At 39.0% G+C, this 19368-nt stretch overlaps 1 protein-coding gene across 4 annotated transcripts in view; it reads right to left on the reverse strand.

Moving 5' to 3' along the window:
• The window catches only part of DZANK1 (double zinc ribbon and ankyrin repeat domains 1), a 96852-nt gene extending 77497 nt beyond the window's left edge, over positions 1 to 19355 (reverse strand). For 2 of the 4 annotated variants that reach the window (XM_074317621.1, XM_074317622.1), the window contains exons 1-7: positions 19053 to 19355; positions 17065 to 17244; positions 15730 to 15804; positions 14336 to 14489; positions 7128 to 7242; positions 5522 to 5618; positions 4450 to 4574 (exon numbers count right to left, since the gene is read on the reverse strand). In XM_074317621.1, coding sequence (XP_074173722.1) covers positions 4450 to 4574; positions 5522 to 5618; positions 7128 to 7242; positions 14336 to 14489; positions 15730 to 15804; positions 17065 to 17173 — 675 coding nt within the window. In that variant the 5' untranslated portion in view covers positions 17174 to 17244; positions 19053 to 19355. The remainder of the gene's footprint in view (positions 1 to 4449; positions 4575 to 5521; positions 5619 to 7127; positions 7243 to 14335; positions 14490 to 15729; positions 15805 to 17064; positions 17245 to 19052) is intronic. The other 2 variants (XM_074317623.1, XM_074317624.1) reach the window with 1 other exon arrangement.
• Between the last annotated feature and the right edge of the window lie 13 nt (positions 19356 to 19368).

The following is a 19368-nucleotide window of genomic DNA, read 5'->3' on the forward strand; positions in this document are numbered from 1 at the left end:
CTCATCACCAGTAGTGTACTGTCTCATGTACTGAAGCCTATCTGACCCTAGTAAACTCCCTGTCTACCACCATGACTGCGGGCTGAGTTTCGGACTCAAGACTACGCTGCAGGCAGTGGGGATCAGTCAAAGGTTTTTAGTTGCTTTTGTGTCAGATCCAACATGGCCAAGAATAGAAGTCACAAAGTGGTGGTCTATTGGCCAAATTTGGCCCGCCATTGAGTTGTGTTTTTTTTTGGCCCATATATACAAATTTTGAAGCAACAGCTAAAATTTAAAATTAGGTTATAACACATAAAGATGCAGGTTTCTGGCTTCTCTTGTAAATTTTCAGATGTGGCACCAATGACCCTGCAGGCCTTCTCGTCAAAGTTGGCTAGAGCTGAGTAGAGATAACCTCTTTAGCTGGTGGGGGCATTCCAGCTGGCCAGAGAGTCCCCAAACCTTGTGTCCTGACACTAAAGCCAGATGTCACTGTTATTTATCTTCCACTCAGATTGTTTCATGCATTTACTCTGCTGTCTGGCACCTTTGATGCTCTGAGACCAGCAGCTTAGCTCAGAGACATCTTCTCCCTAGTGATTATTGAGGTGTAATATCACCAGCATCATTAATTCTGATGTTTGCTGAAGTATGCTTCTGATGGGATTGAGCAGGAATATTGAGAAAAATCTTTTACCAATATGAAGAAAAAATGGAGGATGAACATTTTGTGATCTTTTTCTGGACTGCTTGGCCCTCTGAACTTTAAATTTCCCAAACTTGTCCCCATATTCCCAGTTTTTTGAGATTCTGAATCTTGAAATCTTTACATATTGTTTTACTCTATCTTTCCCTTGGAAACAATTCTTGAATAACTAGGTGGGCAAGGTAATCCAAATATCCTTGCACAGAGAAAATAATTCTTTCTAGACATATTATAAATAATTAAGGTCATGTGAGACTGCTTTTCTGAAAATAACTGTGCTTGTGTTTTGTCATATACCATTCATTCTTCACAGTGATATTAATCTCAGAAGCAGTAACCTTTTTTTTTTTTAAAAGGAGGGCACAGCTCACAGTGGCCCATGCAGGGATTGAACCGGCAACTTTGGTGTTATTAGCACCAAGCTCTAACCAACTGAGCTAACCGGCCACTCCCAGAAGCAGTATTCTTATTTGGGTGACACCAGCAAGCATTACTCACAGGAGTTGCCTATGCTCACTAGTCTATTTGTGTGGGGGCAGAGCCCCAGAAAGTAGTTTACAGGCTCTCGGCCTCACGTGGAAAGGTGCTGGCTCAGATGGTGGATGGCTGTCAGCTGTGGCTGATTGGCCGTCGGCTGTGGCTGGTTAGCCGATTGGCCGCTGGTATAACTGCTGTGGCTATAGAGGAGAGCCGAGGACTGCTGAGGACTGCCGAGGATTGCCGAGGAGCCGAGAAGAGCGGAAGAGAGTAGAGGAACAGAGTCGAGGAGAGTGGAGGAGAGTCTGTCGGTCGGTTGGCGGAAAGGCGGACGGCAGGTCGTGCGTCCGGTGGGCCCAGCCTCCAGTGAGACCATAGTGGTATGACTCCCCTACCTATGGCTCCGTGGGTGTTCCTTTTTGGCCTCACCATGTCCTGCGTTCTTGTGTGGGGAGCGGGAGCAGAGACCCCACAGGCCGCCCCGCCTGAAAAATGGCGCAGCGAGCAGGGTCTCCCGCACGACAATTTGGTAACCAGGTAATCATTCTTTCCGCAAGACAGGGAAGGGCAATATTCTATTGTAGGGATCATTGTCCTTTTGTTTGGTGGGGTTTGTGAGCAGGCCTTTCTAGGTCTGTGGTCCCCTGGCCTGAGTTTTGTGGTCCTACAGGAAATACAGTGGGTGGATGGAAGAACCCAGGAGGTCAGGCTGAGTTATACCACAGTTAGAGACTGGAAGTGAAGGAAAGGGCTTGACCTCAGCATAAGGAGAGTTAGTCTGCTAGGCCAGTGATTCTCAGACTGGGCTAATCATCAAAGTCACCCATAGATTCCATCCAGAATCAGATTATCTAGGAGAACTGAAGGAGTGGTAGCTGGGAATCTCTCTATGTATTTAAAGTTCCCTTCAGATGATTCTGATGTGCAACCAGGCTTTGGAACCATGCTTTCTAACCTCCTTTATACTTGATGATAAGTGTGAGCAACCTTGGAATCATAGGTACATAAGAAGCAGTCGTGATTGGATAGAACAATGTGACTCCATGTATGTGCTACCTGGGGCTCAGATTGGAGGAAGAGAGCAAGGGCTTCTGGGTTGCTTTTAGATGCCAAAATTCTAAATTGGATTTTATGAATATTGAAAAATCAAATTGTTATAATACTAATAGTAGTAGTAGAAGTAGGCATTGGCATAGGAAACTAGTACATATAGTTGTGTTATATAGTAAGAATGTATTGATATAGCTTTTATTGCGATCATAAATCACCTCCATCTTGTCAAATCCAATGGGCAAGTCCCTGTCCTTGTCTAATTTGAATCCCGTAACATTTCACATAGATGACCACTGCCTACTCCCAAAACCTCTTCTTCTCTTTGCTTCTATGACATCACATTTTTTGGTTGGGTTTTTTCTTTTAAATTTTTCCTACTCACGCTCTTCCTCCTCTGTTCAACCTCTGAGTCAAGGATTTTGCCTTGTGCCATTTTCTCTTCATTGTCTGTACAACCTTGGTAAGTGATCTTATTCAGACCCATGCTTTAAATACCGTCTATATACTGAATATTTTTAAATATGTGCATATCTCCAGGCCTGACCTATTCCCTGCATTTGAACTTGCATGGCCAACATTCTTTTTTTTTTTTTTTTTCATTTTAATTAATTAATTAATTTATTTTTAATTAGTTTCAGGTGCACAAGACAAAGCAAAACTTAGATGTTTATCATTTATATCCCTCACACTGTGTGAACCCCCCTCCCCCCATCCACTATCCCTCTGTACGTTCCCCAAATTAATTTTCAAACCCCCATGACCATCTTGTGGTTACCGGCTATTTTTCAAAACCTCTCACCTTCCCCTTATCCCCACCCCCCCGCCCCTCTAGCAACCCTCTGGAAACAACCGAAATGCCCATCAGTAGATGACTGGATTAAGAAACTGTGGTACATTTATATAATGGAGTATTACGCAGCCATAAAGAAGAAAGAAATCTTACCATTTGCACCAACATTCTTTTTAATACCTTCACTTGAATGTCTAATGAGCCCTTGAACACCTGCTCCTTCCTCATCTTCCCCATCTTAATTAATGGTACCATCACCTCCAGATGCTCAGGCCAGAACCCTGAGAGTCATCCTTGACTCTTTCCTTTCCCTCATCGCATCCATCTGATCTCTCAACCAAACTTGTCATCTCTACCTCCAAAACACATCTGGATTTCCACTGCCTCCTATGATCATCATTTGTATAACCTTGGTACAGGCCAAAGTTTTTTCTACATTATTTTCTACAGCCTAATCTCCATACTGTGGCCAAAGAGAAAATGTTTAAATGTAAATGAGATAATTTCTTATCCTCCAAATGGATTCCCTTTACAATTAGAAGAAAATTCAAGCTCCTTACAATGGGCCTCACCCATAGCATCTGTGATTCCCAACCATACCTGCCCATTAGAATCACCTGTAGGTGAATTAAAGTAAATAAGTAAAACCATTCCCAACCCCACACCAGAACAATTAAATCAGAATTTCTGAGGTTGGGTTCCTAAGATTGGTTTGAAGACTCTCAGGTGATTCTAATGTGCAGTCATGTTTGAGAACCACTGCTCTCCGTGCTGTGGCCTCAGCCTACCTCTCCCACCTGATCTCCCACACTCCATCCACACCAGCCTCCTTGTAATCCCTCACTTTGCTGTACTTGTCACTGCTGCCAAGATCTTTGCAGGACTGGCTTCTGTTCATCTTGAAGGCTCAATTGAAATGTTACCTTTCCAAGGAAGCCCTCTTATCACCCTGAATTAGAACACTGTTCTTGTCATTCACTATCCTAGGGGTTCTCAAACTTGAGTGTGCATCAGAAGAAGTTCAAATTAAAACATAGTACTCGGTCCACCTCCAGAGTCCCTAATTCAGTAGGTCAAGGGTGGGGCCTGAGGATTTGCATTTCTAATGAACTCCCATGTGATGTTGATGGTACTGGTCTGAGGTCCACACTTTGAGAACCACTGCTCTATTCCATTACCTAGTTTTATCTTTCTCATGACACTTATGACAATTAAAAATTTTGTTGGATTATTTACATATTTATACCTGCCTACTCCCACCCCCAATTAAATGTAAGCTCCATAAGTACATGGGACTTTCTTGCCCAACACAGTATTCATAGCTCTGGAATAGTGCCTGGCACGAGGGGAAAAGGCTGGGGACGCTGCCTTAAAGTATTTCATGGGAAATATAAAAATATAGTAGGTATTTAGTACCCTAAAGAGTTTCCTTAGAAGTTACCTGGGACTGGTGGGGGCGTGGTCTAGAACCTGATTCTTCATGGTAAGCTGGAATTTCCAGGGGACTCTCTGAGAAGCGAAGATCTTTCAATGTTTTAGGTTCAGTTCTTTCACCTACCTCAAGGTCTACAATTACATGAAAAACATTATTTTTTGAACATCTGTAATTATATATATAATCATGCAAATACATCTTCATAGTTGGAAACCTTTAAATAAGGGACCACTGTCATTACATTCTTTCTCTAAAACAGCAATTATATAAAGAAGCCCCCACTCAGTTGAATTAGCACCGAGAAAGAAAAATTAACCTTGGCAGAAAATTAAAATCTGCCCTGCTACATTCCACATTTCATATCAGTCTGGTAAAATAGGTTAAGTCCAACTGCAAGGTTATCAGGAAATATTATTTCTCCCCAGGACACATTGCAGCAGTAAAATGTCATAACAGTACCCACCCACCCCACACCCTCTTTGAGTGACTATTGTTTCTTACTTGCCAAAAAACCTTATTCTCTAAAATCAGATTTTCAGTCACTTCGCTGTTTGAAATCATATCAGTAAGAACGAAACATCTGACTCTTGCCCGAGGACCTGAGTCACTTTGACACCGAGAAACAGCCTCAATTTCCAACCCTTCTACAGAGCTTCAGAGAAGGCTTTCTGAGTACAACAGTCACATACATCTTCATAGTTTCCAAGGTAACAGAACCCTAGTTCCTTCCCAGTCCATACCTGATGGTGACTACTTGCTATGCCCTGAGCCTATCAAAACTCTTTCGTTTACATTTCACCCAAAGTCCACCCTTTCACTAAACCCTGTAACTTTATCTTTCCCTTTGTTTGGTGAGAGGCTTCATGGGTCCTCAGGTATATAGTCTCTCTCCTCTGCTGCAGTGAGTTGATAAACCTGACTTTGTTGGACTGCTTGATTAGATGGTCGTAAGCTGTTAGCTAAAATAATTAAAAAACTCAAATATCTTAATCCTACCCTTCTGCAGACAGGAAAACAGCAGTGAACCTGTTTGGGGGTTTAGAATACTAAATCTTATCTGCATTCTCTCATGTCATACCTGGAAACTTTCTAAGGTTAACATTCCAACCCAGTTTATTTTCAGCATTCTTAGATTTCTTCCTTAGTTTTGATCCAACAAATCCATTTTTCAAATCCTAGGAATGAAGAGACTGCATGTCAATCACTTGATTATGCCCATGTAGCATATGAACATTGAAAGTTACATGGTAGAGGCAGTGTCATAGCATGTACTTCTTACTTGAAAGGATTTACAGTAGTTTCTACAAAGGCACCACTGTCTCACCTTCCTCTGGAAACATGGCTTTGCATCTGGGCTGCTTGGTTGGCAGCATGTCTAGTTAGTAGGCCCCACCAGGTCAAGCAGCCAAAACAAGACACAGGTAGCAACACATGTAGGCAGGATGTTGGCATCATGGGAGACTGAGTAATAACAGAGGGACCACCAGATCCAGGGGGCAAAGACAGGGTGGACTCAGGCAAAGACAGGACTTAAGTACACTACTTGCCCACATAGTCCTTAAACACTCTTGTCTCAGACTTTCTTCTCCATGGACTCAGTCCCATATGTCTGATTAAGCCTGAGTACCCACTGATACATGTAAGGCTCAGTCTCTGCCTAGTATCTTTCCCTCTGTTTGGTGACAGGCCTCATGGGCCCTCATCATACTGGAGACCTGCATCATGCCTGCATTTACTTCTTTGGTGCTACAGCCTCCTCTCTGGCCTCTCGTCCACTGTTGGGCTGAAGGGACTCCCAAAAAATCTTCCCTTGTCATTCCCAACAAGACCCCCATGACTGAGACTTTTTGGTTGATTGCTTTACCATGGGTTGGCCCATCCTCTGGCCCATGAATCTATCTCACTGATGCCCACAACCCAGTGATCGAAGTTTCAAATATCCTTTTTAAATAGGTCTAGTTCACTCTCCAAAGATGTGAGGCTTTGCAGGTATTTTGGGATGAAGATTTCAACATAACAGAAGGTTATGTCCACTGATATGTTCTACCAGTCTGGTACATCTATTCAACAAATATACACACACTACCCTCTCCTACCTGCCCCTGTACAAGGCATCGAGTATGGCAGACCTGTTCTCTGCCACCTTGGAGCTTATAGTGCAACGGGAAGATAGACAAGGAGCAAAGTAATCAAATATTCAAAGCATTTTATAAAAGGGGAAGGCCTGGGTGCTAGGGGAGCAGTGATACAACACAGAAAACAGTTTAGTTGGGCTGGAGTATATACAGGGGGGTCACAAAGCAAGAAAGGATGACTGAGGACAAAAACTGATCCCTTGGGATGCCAAGCTAAAGGTTTCTGTTTACTCAGCAGGTAAGGGGGAGTCATTGAGGACACTGGAGTATGGGCAATGATGATGGGTAGAAATATCTAATGTGCAGGGTGGAAGAAAGAATGACCAAAGAGGGTATAAGTCCACAAAGATACTTCGCAGGGTTGATAATGATCTCATTGTAAGAACCTGACTGTGGTTAGAATGGCTGTGATGATGAAATGAAAGGGAAAATGTGGCGGCTGAGAGCCTGGAAACTGCTTTCTGGGACTCTGTCCCTGCAGTGGTCACTGAGAAAGAAGGAACCAATAATGTGGTGACTACCTGAATGTAGTACAGTTTAATTACTTGCCTGCTTTGAAGAATCTTTGAGAACATCTTCAACACTGTCTTCCGAAGAGACTGTATTTGGTGGTTCATAGTCCACCTGAAACACCTTTGTTACAATGCCACTCTGTCTGCAGTCTCTGAAATATTTTTAAAAAGAAAAAGTCTGTGTATTACAAAAAGATTCCCAAAAAGGTGACTAGCAATTAAGATAACTTTATTAAAGTCCCTCAGTCTAGCTACTAAATTTATTACATTTTAAATTGGAGAAATCAAAATACAAGTTCTATAGTCTTTCCTTACCTTCTTCTCATTTGGGTTATTTATTGCTTTGTAACAAACCACTCCAAAATGTACTGTCTTAAAACACAAATCTGTGGTTAACCAGGCTCAGCTGGGTAGTTCTCATCTGTGGTCTCTCATGTGGCTGGGTCTGGAGTCACCTGAAAGATCGACTTTGCTGGATGTCCAAAATGTTTTCTTCCCTCATATTCAGAACCTAGGATGGGGTCTCTCAGTCTCTCTGTCTCTGTCTCTCCACATGGTTAGCTTGCATACACAAGTCTCAGGGAAGTCAGACTTCCTACATGGTGGCTGGCTTTGCCCAGTGTTTGTTTCAAGCGACCAGAGCAAAAACTGCAACATTTTGTGAGTGATCCAGCCATTGCATCATTTCTGAAGCATTCTATTAGTTAAAAGTCATAGGGCCAGCCCAGATTCAGCTGGGGAGGCCACACTAGGAGGCATGGTTCATTGGGGGGGCATTTTTGGAGACTGTCTGCGACACTCACCATAAAGATTTCATATCGTAAGTCTCAAACTAATCTAAAATAAAGAATGGGGGTTACTTATATATATCATTACCACAGCTGTAGGTAGCATAATGTATGATGCTCTGGTAGATTTTAACTATTATTCCTCAAATACTAGCATGTTTTCAACTTATTCATAATATTTCACAATTAATCTTGTTCCTCTCTTACGCAAAAGAAGTTTCATGAGAAAGCAACATAGAGGCACTCATAACTGAAAACTGGTGGTGATTTATTCTCAGCACCAGCAGCTCACCTATACTCCTTATTTTTTTAAACAGCTTTATTCAGGTGTAATTTAAAGGACATAAAATGCACCTATTTTGAATATATAATCTGATAATATTTAGTAAACTTAATAAATTGTGCAATTATAACAATCCAGTTTTAAAATACTTCCATCACCCAAAAGAATTCCTTGTGCCTGTTTGTTGTAGGCACTCCGTGCTACTACCTACTATTCTAGGCAATCATTGATCTGCTGCCTGTATCTACAGTCTTGCCTTTCTAGAAACTTAAAATAAATGTAATAATACAAATATAGTCTTACATGTCTTATTTCTTTTGCTTATTTTTTTTTTGAGGCTCATCCATGTCATTACATAGATGTATCAGTATCAGCAGTTTGTTCATTTTTATTGCTGAGTAATATTCCATTTTATGGATTTAACACAGTTTGTTTATCCATTCCCTAGTTAATGGTCATTTGAATTATTTCCTGTTTTGAGCTATTATGAAAAATGCTGCTATGAACATTCACATATAAGTCTTCATATGGACATGTTTTCATTTCTTTTGGATATACACCTAAGAATGGAATTGCTGGGTCATACGGTAAATATAAGTTTAACTTTTTTAGAAACTCCTAAATTGTGGCTGTTCCATTCTACATTCCCACCACCATTTTCTGAGGATTCCAGTTTCTCTACATACTTGCCAACACTTGATATTCTCAGCCTTTTTTCATCACTTGTACTATTGGATCGTGTCCTCTGTAAATATTTGCTTGCATATGCCCCTTGTGTATTAGGATATAGGCTTGGCTGTTGTAACACAGAACCAAAACAATAGTGGCTTAAACAAGATAGAAGCAACAAGGTGTAATCAGCCCAGAGCTGGTATGATGCCATGGTGATGGGGGTGTGGTGACAAATTTCTACCTTGTTGCTCCACCATCTCTAGGTCATTGCACTTGTCTTCACGATCTAACATAGGTGACCACCACATTCACATTCCAGCCAATAGGAAGCAGGGCCCACTCCTTCCTGCTGTCACATACTTCAGAAGTCACACACATCACTTCCGTAAATGTCCCACTGACCACAATTTGATGACATGGCTCTTGCTAGCTGCAAGGAGAATTGGGAAATATCTTTCTTCTGGGCAACCATGTGTCTTGCTAAAAATCATGGGCCCTATTATTATAAAAGGGAAACACAGATATCGGGGGACAGCCAGCAGCTGTCTTTGCCACATCATCATGACTGCACTTGCTGTATTTATTTGATTATGTTTAACTGTCACTCCCACTAATTTGTGTTGAAAGCTCACAGCTGGAACACAGGTGATTCTGTTTGATCTGTCAAGGTACTTCATATTTTTTACATTTTCAGTTGACTTCTTCCTTCAGTGTTCTTTGCTTTGTTCTTACTGATTTTCATATTGGTATTTGATACATTTTACCTACTTCATTAGCATTTCTTTTGAAATTTCTCAGATTTCTTACATGCTAGCTTTTTATATTTCTTAAAATTTTTGAGCCTTTTAGTAAGTGTTCAAACTTAAAATTCTTAAAGTAAATATTCAGACATGCATAACCATCAATTCTAAAACAGTTTAGAAATGTTTTACATTAAATAATATGAGTTTTAAACCACATTTTAAAAAACTTTCTCAGAAATACACAGTTTATAAAAACAACCATTACCTATCAGTAAGTGACAATATTTAAGAAATAATATGCTTGGCTTTCTGTGATCAGTGGATACTTGCATATTCACTGGCTAGAGTGACTTAAGGATGGCTCAACTGTGGGGAAACTTGTTTTGTTTTGTTCTTAGTAACAAAACCAGATTTACAGACACATGAATCTGGATGCAGGCAGAGATGATCTTTGAGATGAACCACTTGCTGATTCATTCACCTCAACATATGAATGTTCATCTTTGGTCCCAGGTCTATCATCCAAGATACAGTCGTCCTCTTTATTAACACACTTCCTGGACATCACAAACATTGCCATCCAGGGATCATTCAAACCCTGCATAATCTCAGGGCTCCCTGAAGTGCACTTACAGCCCCACCATCACACTGAATAGAAGCATGGTTCCCATCCACTTACTCTATCTCTTTAAGGTCTAGGTTGTCTCCACCACAGCTGGCCCTTTCCTTGGTGACCCAGGCAGACTTTACCTGTGTACTTTGTTCCCCCCAAATAGAGCCCAGAAACTAGCTTAAACTGCCTGCTAAGTAGAAGGATTTCCTGATTGTAATCCCAAAGAAGGATTAAGTTTCGGGTTGGAGCTAAAAATCCTACTCAGAGCCCAAATCGCATTTGAGTAAACATAAATTTTTGTCAGAGTTAGGATCAGAGACCTTAAATATGTATCTTTAAGAATACCAATATAAGGTACACTCAACATAAAAAAATACATATAGCTCTAGCCCCACAGAGTATTATCCCCTCAAGAAAACACCAGAATTACTTGAATAGTTGCAAGGGAGGTATGAAAGTGGATCTGTAACAATTCTGCAACTTGGTTTAGATCAGATTTCCTCAACCCATTGAAAACTATTCTAAGTTTGGGCTAGATAACTCTTTGTTATGGGGGGTATCCTGTGCACTGACTGTAAAATGTTTAGCAACATACCTGGCCTTTACCCAGTAGTTGCCACTAGCACACTCCCACGTCCAGTTGTGGAAACCAAATATGTTTCCAGACATTATTAAAGTCCCCTTAGGGCCAAAATTATGCCCAGTTGAGAACCTCTGGTTTGGGAACCTGAAGGAGTTGATTGCAAACCATTTATTCAGCAGGCATGCACTTTTCAAATACGAAACATGCCTTTTGAATTGGGTCACACAACAGCAATTTTTCAGTCCTTTGTTAGAAATCTGGATAACAATCAGTAACAGCTACTACATGTGCAATGCCAATTTATACTAAGTAGATTACGTCTGATCTTCACAATGGCTGTCAAGTAAATTCTATTAACCTTATTTAACAAATGATGAAACTAAGACTCAGAAGAACACATAACCTAATCAGCGCCACACAAAGAGTGAGTGATAGAACTGGGATTAAAATCCATATCCGCAGGTCAAAAAATTTCATCTTCTTTCCCACACTCCAAGCTACCGCTCTCAAAGCAGTTATCTTCTTGCCTTTGTTGCTGCCTGTGGAGATGACATTCTGGATCTTTCCTCGATACAAACACAATATTTTAGGGTACATTATATATTCCAAAGGGCTGCAAATTGATGCTCTGGTAACCTGCTGATAAGTTAACTTTATTCTCCATTGTTACAAAACTGGGGAGTCCCTCATGGTTCTGTTAATGAAAAACGATTGTTCTCAACTAACCCAACTACCTACTTTCGGTTCAAGGCAGCTTTTACCTCAGTTGCCTCGATTTACCTTGACTGTCATATAAGGTCATTGACAAAAACGGAGAACCATGCAAGTTCATTGCCAAAACACTACAAAATTGTGATATCAGAGATAAGAAGTTCCTGACCACAAAGGTAGTTTTTAAAGAAGGCAGATGTCAGAAACCTGACAACAGGCCCCTGCCCACTATTGCTGAGATGTTTCTGAGTTTCTGGCCCCTTCTGTCCACCTGTGTTCTTTACTGACCATTCTCTGATGTGAAATTCATGTATATATGGGCATATGAAAGCACATATATGACAATGCCCTTATTCCTTTCCTTTCATTCTAGAATATTACACTTTAATAAAAATGTATTTCAAAAAGGTTGTATTGGTCAAATTTCTCTAAATGGAAACCTATTTTTTCCTATTAGCTTGTCAGTTATTATCCTTGGCTGCTTATTGGAATCACCTGGAAACTTTAAAAATACTGATGCCTGGGTCCCACCTCAAAAGATTGTTATGTAGCTGGTTTTGTGTATGGCCTGGGCCTGGAGATTCTAATGCACGCCTGTGGCAAATTGTTAGAATAACAGTCCATGTCTCATGCCTCCAGGTAGCCACACCCTTGTGCCCTTGTAGAATCTCCTCCCACATTGACTTTGCGTGTTGCCATATGGCTTGCTTTGGCCAATGAAACATTAACAAATACGACATAAGCAGAGACCAGAAAAATATCTGTGTCTGAGCTTGACCTTTCTTACTGCTTTTGGAAGTGAGACAACATGTGAAAAAAACAGCCTAGCCTGCTGAAGACACAAGGATCAGCCAACACCCAGCACCAACCACCAGAAATGTAAGTCAAGTTTTCTTCGACCATCCAGCTCAAGGGGGTCAAAAAGTGACTGCAGCCACCCACGTCAGTGATCTCAGGCAATACCAGCAAAAAAAACTGGTTTCTGGCCCTTTCTGTCCACCTGTGTTCTTTACTGACCGTTCTCTGATGTGAAATTCATATATCACTCAATACACAGCAAATTGCTGACCCACAGATTAATGAGCAAATAAAATGACTGTTCTTTTAAAACACTAAGTTTCAGAGTGGTTTATTATGCAGCAATAGCTAACCGATTTAGCAACCAAGGTTGAGAGGCACTGGTTATATAATGTGGGAGTTCTTTTACTCTATTTATTATTTATTTGTTGATTTATTTCTTTATTACAAAAGTAATGCTCGTAGTTAAATTTTGGAAGCTACAAAAATTATCAAGAAAAAAACATGACTGTATCACCAGACGCAATGACTGCTGAAGTTTGGCATGTTTCCTTCTGGGTTTTTTTTCTATGCATTTTCAAACAGTGTCAAAATAAAATAGTGTTATTTTTATCCTAATATTTTTCACTTACTATATCATAAATATTTTCCTATTATCATTAAAAATTTCATGACCATGATATTTCCTCTTAATATGTTAACAATGACCTTTAATAATTAACAATATCATTTAAAGTTATTTGTCTCTTTATTAAGAAACTAATTACCTTTAGTACTTAGAAACAGACTTGAATGAAGCAGTATAATTTCCATAAAGAACTACTTTATTGCAAATGTATACAAGCACTAATTTTTCTGTGTTGAAAACTCAACACTTTTTTGTATAAATACTTTTCTTAAGCTCAACACACTTGAAATACTAGCAGTGCTTTCAGAATAGACACTTAGTGGGCACAGAGCAAGATGGTGAGAACCATAATGAATCACCTTATTTTTAGACTCTTTGGAAGCTTCATTAATTCCTTGAAACTACACAATATGCCATTATATAACTACTTCATTTTACTACTACTACCTGCAGCTTCTAAATGGGCCTTTACAGCATTAGTACTATTTAGCTTGTTATTTTTAATGATAATTGAGATGACTTGTTTTGATAGAAGTGGTCTGGCAAGTGGGAAAAGCTGCAAATGTCAATATTTAATAAAGAAGAATAATGTGTATTGGGGATTGTGTTCTTTCATTTTCACTTTGTTCTTTTTTTTTTTTAAATTTTCAAATGCCCGAAAAATTTTCTTTGGTGCAGAATTTATAGCTCTCCTCAAAAAACCATGCAGTGGTTCAGCAACCGGGGGAGCCTGGCAAATCTTTTTTGAAGTACGTACCTGGGCCAGCCAGGTATTGGTTTGGGGCTTAAGTGTTCCAAAAATGTGGCCAAACCTGTCTTGCTGCACAAAACAATTTCCCAATCACAGACTTCCAAAGCATTTGAGTTTTTTCTCTATAACAGAAGGTGACGGTTTCCAAATTAAGATGTGTTTCCATATATGAAAATTGGAAAAAGTCATTGAGTAGGAAAGAAAGAATAAAGAAAGGAATAAAGTAACTAATGTACAACAAATTGAAGTGACAGTAGCTTTGAAGGCCTATTAAGTCAATACAAAATAAAATAGAGAATGACTATGGTAGTTGTACCGTGTCCTAGGGAGTAAAAGAACCATCAATTAAAAACGGACTTTTCTTCAGAGCCAGACGAATCTCTTCAGAGGTCCCAAACCCTGAAAAAGTTCTCAAAATCCCAATGTGGAATTCAAAATATAAATAGCATTAATATACATAGCACTTTATTGAGCTATAATCTTATGATTTGTGCACTTAACAGTATACCTCAATAGAAGACAGAAAACAAAAGTTACAGATATATGCTGAAATTAAAATAACTTTCTTTAGTGCCATTCTAGTTCAACACTGATTCTCACAGGAAGAAATAAATAAAATTAAAACATAGTATCATTATATTATAAATTATTTTAATCACCATGCTCTTAACTTACTTAGAGACTGCAATAGCTTTAACTTGTATTTTTCCATCAGGTAGAGTAATAGGCTTCGTATACTTAAATGTATTATTTTCACCATAATGAATTCTCTTTAGAAATTCAGGCTTGCTGCCATCCAGGGTATAATATATGTTGACATCTGGGGTATCTGAAAAACCCAAAACAGGATAGCTGGCATTACCACTAAAGTAATAAGTCCCTGAATAAGGCCTATGGGTCAGTTATTTAATGAGAGTTTTTTTTATATATGGTAGAAATGAGTAACAATAACAACAATTGACTTCTTCCTCTATGCAAGGCACTGTGCCTCACATGAATAAGCTCATTTCATCTGTAAAACACTATAAGATAGGTCCTCTTTTATACCCACTTTATAGATGAGGAAACAGAGTCCCGGAGAGGTTAAGAAATTTGTCAAATAACAGAATTGTGGTTTGACTTCTGCTGGATCCATAGCCCATGCTCTTGAACCACTATGTTATTCTGCCTTTCTAATAGGGCATTGATAAAAATAGAGTAGGGGTCTATTTCAAAAGTAGAACACCTCTTTAGAAAGCAGAAGCTAAGTTTTCATTTTTGGAGCATTGCTTAAGAAATGCTTTTATTATATTTTATTTTGACTTGGTAAATGATTCATCCCTACACTTCTTAGAAAAATTGTAAAGGTAATAAATTCATATGATTCAAGGCTCGAAAGGTAAAAAAAAAAAGATATATAATTAAACTTCTCCCTCTGGCTCCTGACCTCAGCTGCCCAAAGGCAATCAATGGTATCTTGAGTATCCTTCCAAATATATTTTATATCCATACAGGCATATATGTCCATATTATTTCCCCCATTCTTTTTATACAAATGGTGGCATACCATACCCTGTTCCACACATTTTTTTTTTATTAACAACATGGATTTTATTCTATATTTATACATAAAGAGCATCCTCATTCTGTGTTATGGCTGAATTGTATTCTCTCTTTATGTAGATTTAACCTATTCCCTACAGACGGACATTTAAATGTTTTCCTTTTCTGTTTCTTTCATTTTTTTTCTTTGCCATTACAAGCATTATAATGAATAAACTTGCAAAGAGTTATTTTTATAAGTACATCTGTAAAATATGTAGAATTAGTACTGTTGAGTTAAAGATATGTGTATTGGTAATTCTGGTTAATATTGCCAAACTTCCCTCCATGGATGCTGAAACAATTTACACTGCTACTAGCAATGCATAAAAGTGCCTGTTTACCGACAATCTCACCCATTACCGTGTGTTATCAATTTTTCTTTTGTTTTTGCCAATCTCCTATGTTAAAAAAAGAAGTATCTTGCAGTTTTAACTAACATTTCTTACATTTTGAGTGATTCATTCATTCCTTCAACAAATATTTACCAAGTACATATTGTGTGCCAGATACTGTTGTAGGCACGGGGAATACACCAGTAACTCCTTGTTCTAATGGAGCTTCTGTTTTAGGAAGGACATACAAACAGTAAACAAACAAAAATTATATATTATCTGTTGAGTTGGTGATTAAATGCAATGGAGTGAAGAAAGCAAGGGATAAGGTCTGCTCAGCAAGCACATAAAGGGGTAAGTAGAACTGTATTCTCATATGATTAAAAGACATTTATATTTCCTTTCCTATAAAATGTCCTTTCACATCCTTGGTCCATTTTTCTATTGGGTTATTATTCTGTTTGTCACTGAATTGTAGAACCTCTTATTTATTAGACATTTTAAATATTGAAGAATTTGAATACCCTATCATTCACATCATCATTTGTCAATAACCACCCAATGTCTAAGAGTCATGGGCAAATATGTTAAAATTTGTATTTTGCTCTGAGAATTTTAAAAAATATTAACTTTTAAGATAAAGGAGACAGGGTATAATGTAATATATTCTTACTTTGAACTCTCAGTCTAGGAAGCATAGTGGTTGTAACATAACTAGAGATAAATAACTTTTACACATATCAGTTATTAAAGTATATAACTGGAATCTCAAAGTCTGTTTTAAACAAGTATTTATTCATGCTTTATCTATAAAACTTTCCTTCCTTCTTATGTTATGTATAAGTACATAAATGTGTGTGTATACACACACACACACACACACACACACACACACACACACTTCTGGCATTAGGGAATACATTTGCTGATTTATTTCTGTCATTACAGAAATAAATTTTGTCATTACTATATGCTAGATCCTGTGTACCTCACATCAACTCATTTAATCCTCACAATGGTTCTAAATAGTGGATATTATCACTAACTTACAATGAGGAAACTGAGACTCAGAAAGGCTAAGTAATGTACCAAAGATCACCAGAAGTTGTCAAAGCCAGGATTCATTCTCCAACCTGTCTGACTGGAAAGCCTGTATTAGTACATCAAATTTATTATCCCAGCAAAATAATGAGCATCCTGGGAATGTTTGGGATGGCACCAGGCATCCTACCTTGGTGAAGGTGAGTCAAGGCATTGCTGCAACTATGGACCTATACAAATGAAAAGGTGATCAAAGCTAATTGTTTCACTCTAAATACACACCAGTCTACAAACCACCAAGTAACACTGTTTCAAATTTTGGAAGTTTTAAAAACTTCCAAAGGTCCTGATTATAGAAAACACGCAAAGAGGTAAATCAACAACCAGATGAACATAAAGAGTATGGCAATATTATTTTAAACGATTTCGAGTACTTTTGATTCTTACCTGATTTCATTTCCAAAAGTGTATTGTTATCAATTTCATGGTTGGCTTTTCCAGGCTGAGGCACTCGCAGTGGTATGATCTGAGGAACACACACTGAACCAGCAGTCATTTTCCCTGCTTATATTTTTAAAAAGTGTATGAAAATAAATTCCAATGGCCACCTATATTTCAACACAAAAGCTGAAGAGAAACACCTTGTTTACAAAAATATAGTAAAACTAGAAAAAGCTAAAGAGAATACTGTTAATATATCACCTACAAATATTATTCAATTTTTAATTGAAATAATTGTTGTTTCAGCTGTATTTTTGCTGTTGAGATTGTGTGTGTGGTTTTGATTACCTAAATACTTACTTCTGTGAAAAGAGCATGGATGAATGGGATGGGGGAATGGAATTATTTTAAATGGCCAAATTAAATGAATGTATTAGAACAGAGACCTTCACTAATGACCTGATCAGAGCTTCCTCTGGATCATTATTATTACACTTTCCTGACTCTTATTCATCTCCCACCTCTCTTGGCTTCAGGGCAAGTCATCACACAGGAAAAACAGAAGTAACTCTGTATGTACCCTGTTTTCCCGAAAATAAGACCTAGCCGGACCATCAGCTCTAACGCATCTTTTGGAGCAAAAAATAGCATAAGACCCAATATTATACTATATAATACTATATATTAAGTTATATTATATCATATTATATTATATATAAGGTATTATATTATATAAGACCCAGTCTTATAGTAAAATAAGACTGGGTCTTATACTAATTTTTGCTCCAAAAGACTCATTAGAGCTGGTCCGGCTAGGTCTTATTTTCAGGGAAACACAGTAGCATGTAGTATGTTCATTTAGAGCCAACTCCTTTGAGAAAGCTCCAGGTTCAGGGTCCTTCCGTTGTAGCCAAGTACTTACATTTGTTACCTGCAAAGAAACTTTAGAAGGATGGCAGATTATCACACCTCAGCAGAAAGTAAGTTGGTACCAACATCAACAGTGAGCAACAGATACAAAAGTCTCCCACTCCATCTACTATATTTATAAACAATTAAGTATGACTATGGAGATCTTACTGATCTTTTTACTGAGAGGTGTCATAATTTTTAATACCTAAAAGATTCAGAGGGAAAAAAATAACCCTCACCTTAATACAGCAACCATTGACATCTCTGAATAGCCTTTTCAAATTATGAATACATGTCTTGCTCATTTATAATCTATATATTCATTCATTTTTAGTCTAGTTATTGCACCCTCGCTCTATTATTATTATTTGCAATTTTTCTGTTATTTACAATTTTCCACCTACTCATATAATCTTATTTATCAATTTGTGGTTGGGCATTTAACATATTACTAGTTTCTTTTTAGTTTTGGTTGTTACAATTCTAAATAATGATGCGCTTGTGGTGTGAGTTTTGTCGCAGGCTGTATTCCCAAAACTGGGATAACTAAATTTAAGGAGTGATCTTAATGCCTGGTTATATAGCTCCAGGTCAGAGGCCAAGAATTTGAACTGCAAATACTGGTGGAGCACTAGCCCCTACAGAAGGGTGGCTGGTTTAGGGAGGCTTGTCAGTCCTCACTTTCCATTTATGTGAGAGGCAGTTAAAGTAAAAATAGTTCAAAATCAGTTCAAAATAAAAATAGTTGAGGAGGAAGTAATTCGCGCGCGGCAACTAGGAGCTGCCCTTGTGAGGCTGGGACGGCGAATGCGCCCCAAGCGAAGAGAATCAAGAAGGAGACCAATCCGCTAGGCCCAAATGGAGGGTAGGACAAACAGCACCTCCAAACCCAACAACACTGCCTCCTTGCCGCCGAATCCGAATCTGGAACCCCGTCTGGTCTGCGTACCCGCCCATCAGGAGCAGCCAAAACACTTGCTTCCTTTCGGCTGGAGTGAGGAATGCCTTCCTCCTCCTCTGGCTACCGGAACCCAGATTGTAACCCCTAAGGCACCTCCGCCACTGGCAGCCAGTAAACCCACCTCTCACTGCCTCTTGCCTTCTCCTTTGCCACGGTCTGGGTTACCACAGACGCGGGGAGACGCGTCCCGCCCACTGAGTTGGGCAGGTGATTGGCGGAAACCCGGCTTCCTAGCAACCAGATCCGCCCTGCTGTTTGGCTAGGAGAGTGGAATCCGCCTGAAACGCCTTTCCTAAGGCTTCAACATAGGCATCCAAGAATATGCCTTCACAGAGATTGGAAAGTGCTAAAGAGTGGCGTTCCTATTCAGAATGATGGAACCAGCCTCGTTAGTCTGACATACATTAACATTCTGGAAAACAAGAATAAGGTGTAGC

The sequence above is a fragment of the Rhinolophus sinicus genome, linkage group LG13 (genome assembly GCF_036562045.2).
Source record: "Rhinolophus sinicus isolate RSC01 linkage group LG13, ASM3656204v1, whole genome shotgun sequence".
Taxonomy (NCBI): domain Eukaryota; kingdom Metazoa; phylum Chordata; class Mammalia; order Chiroptera; family Rhinolophidae; genus Rhinolophus; species Rhinolophus sinicus.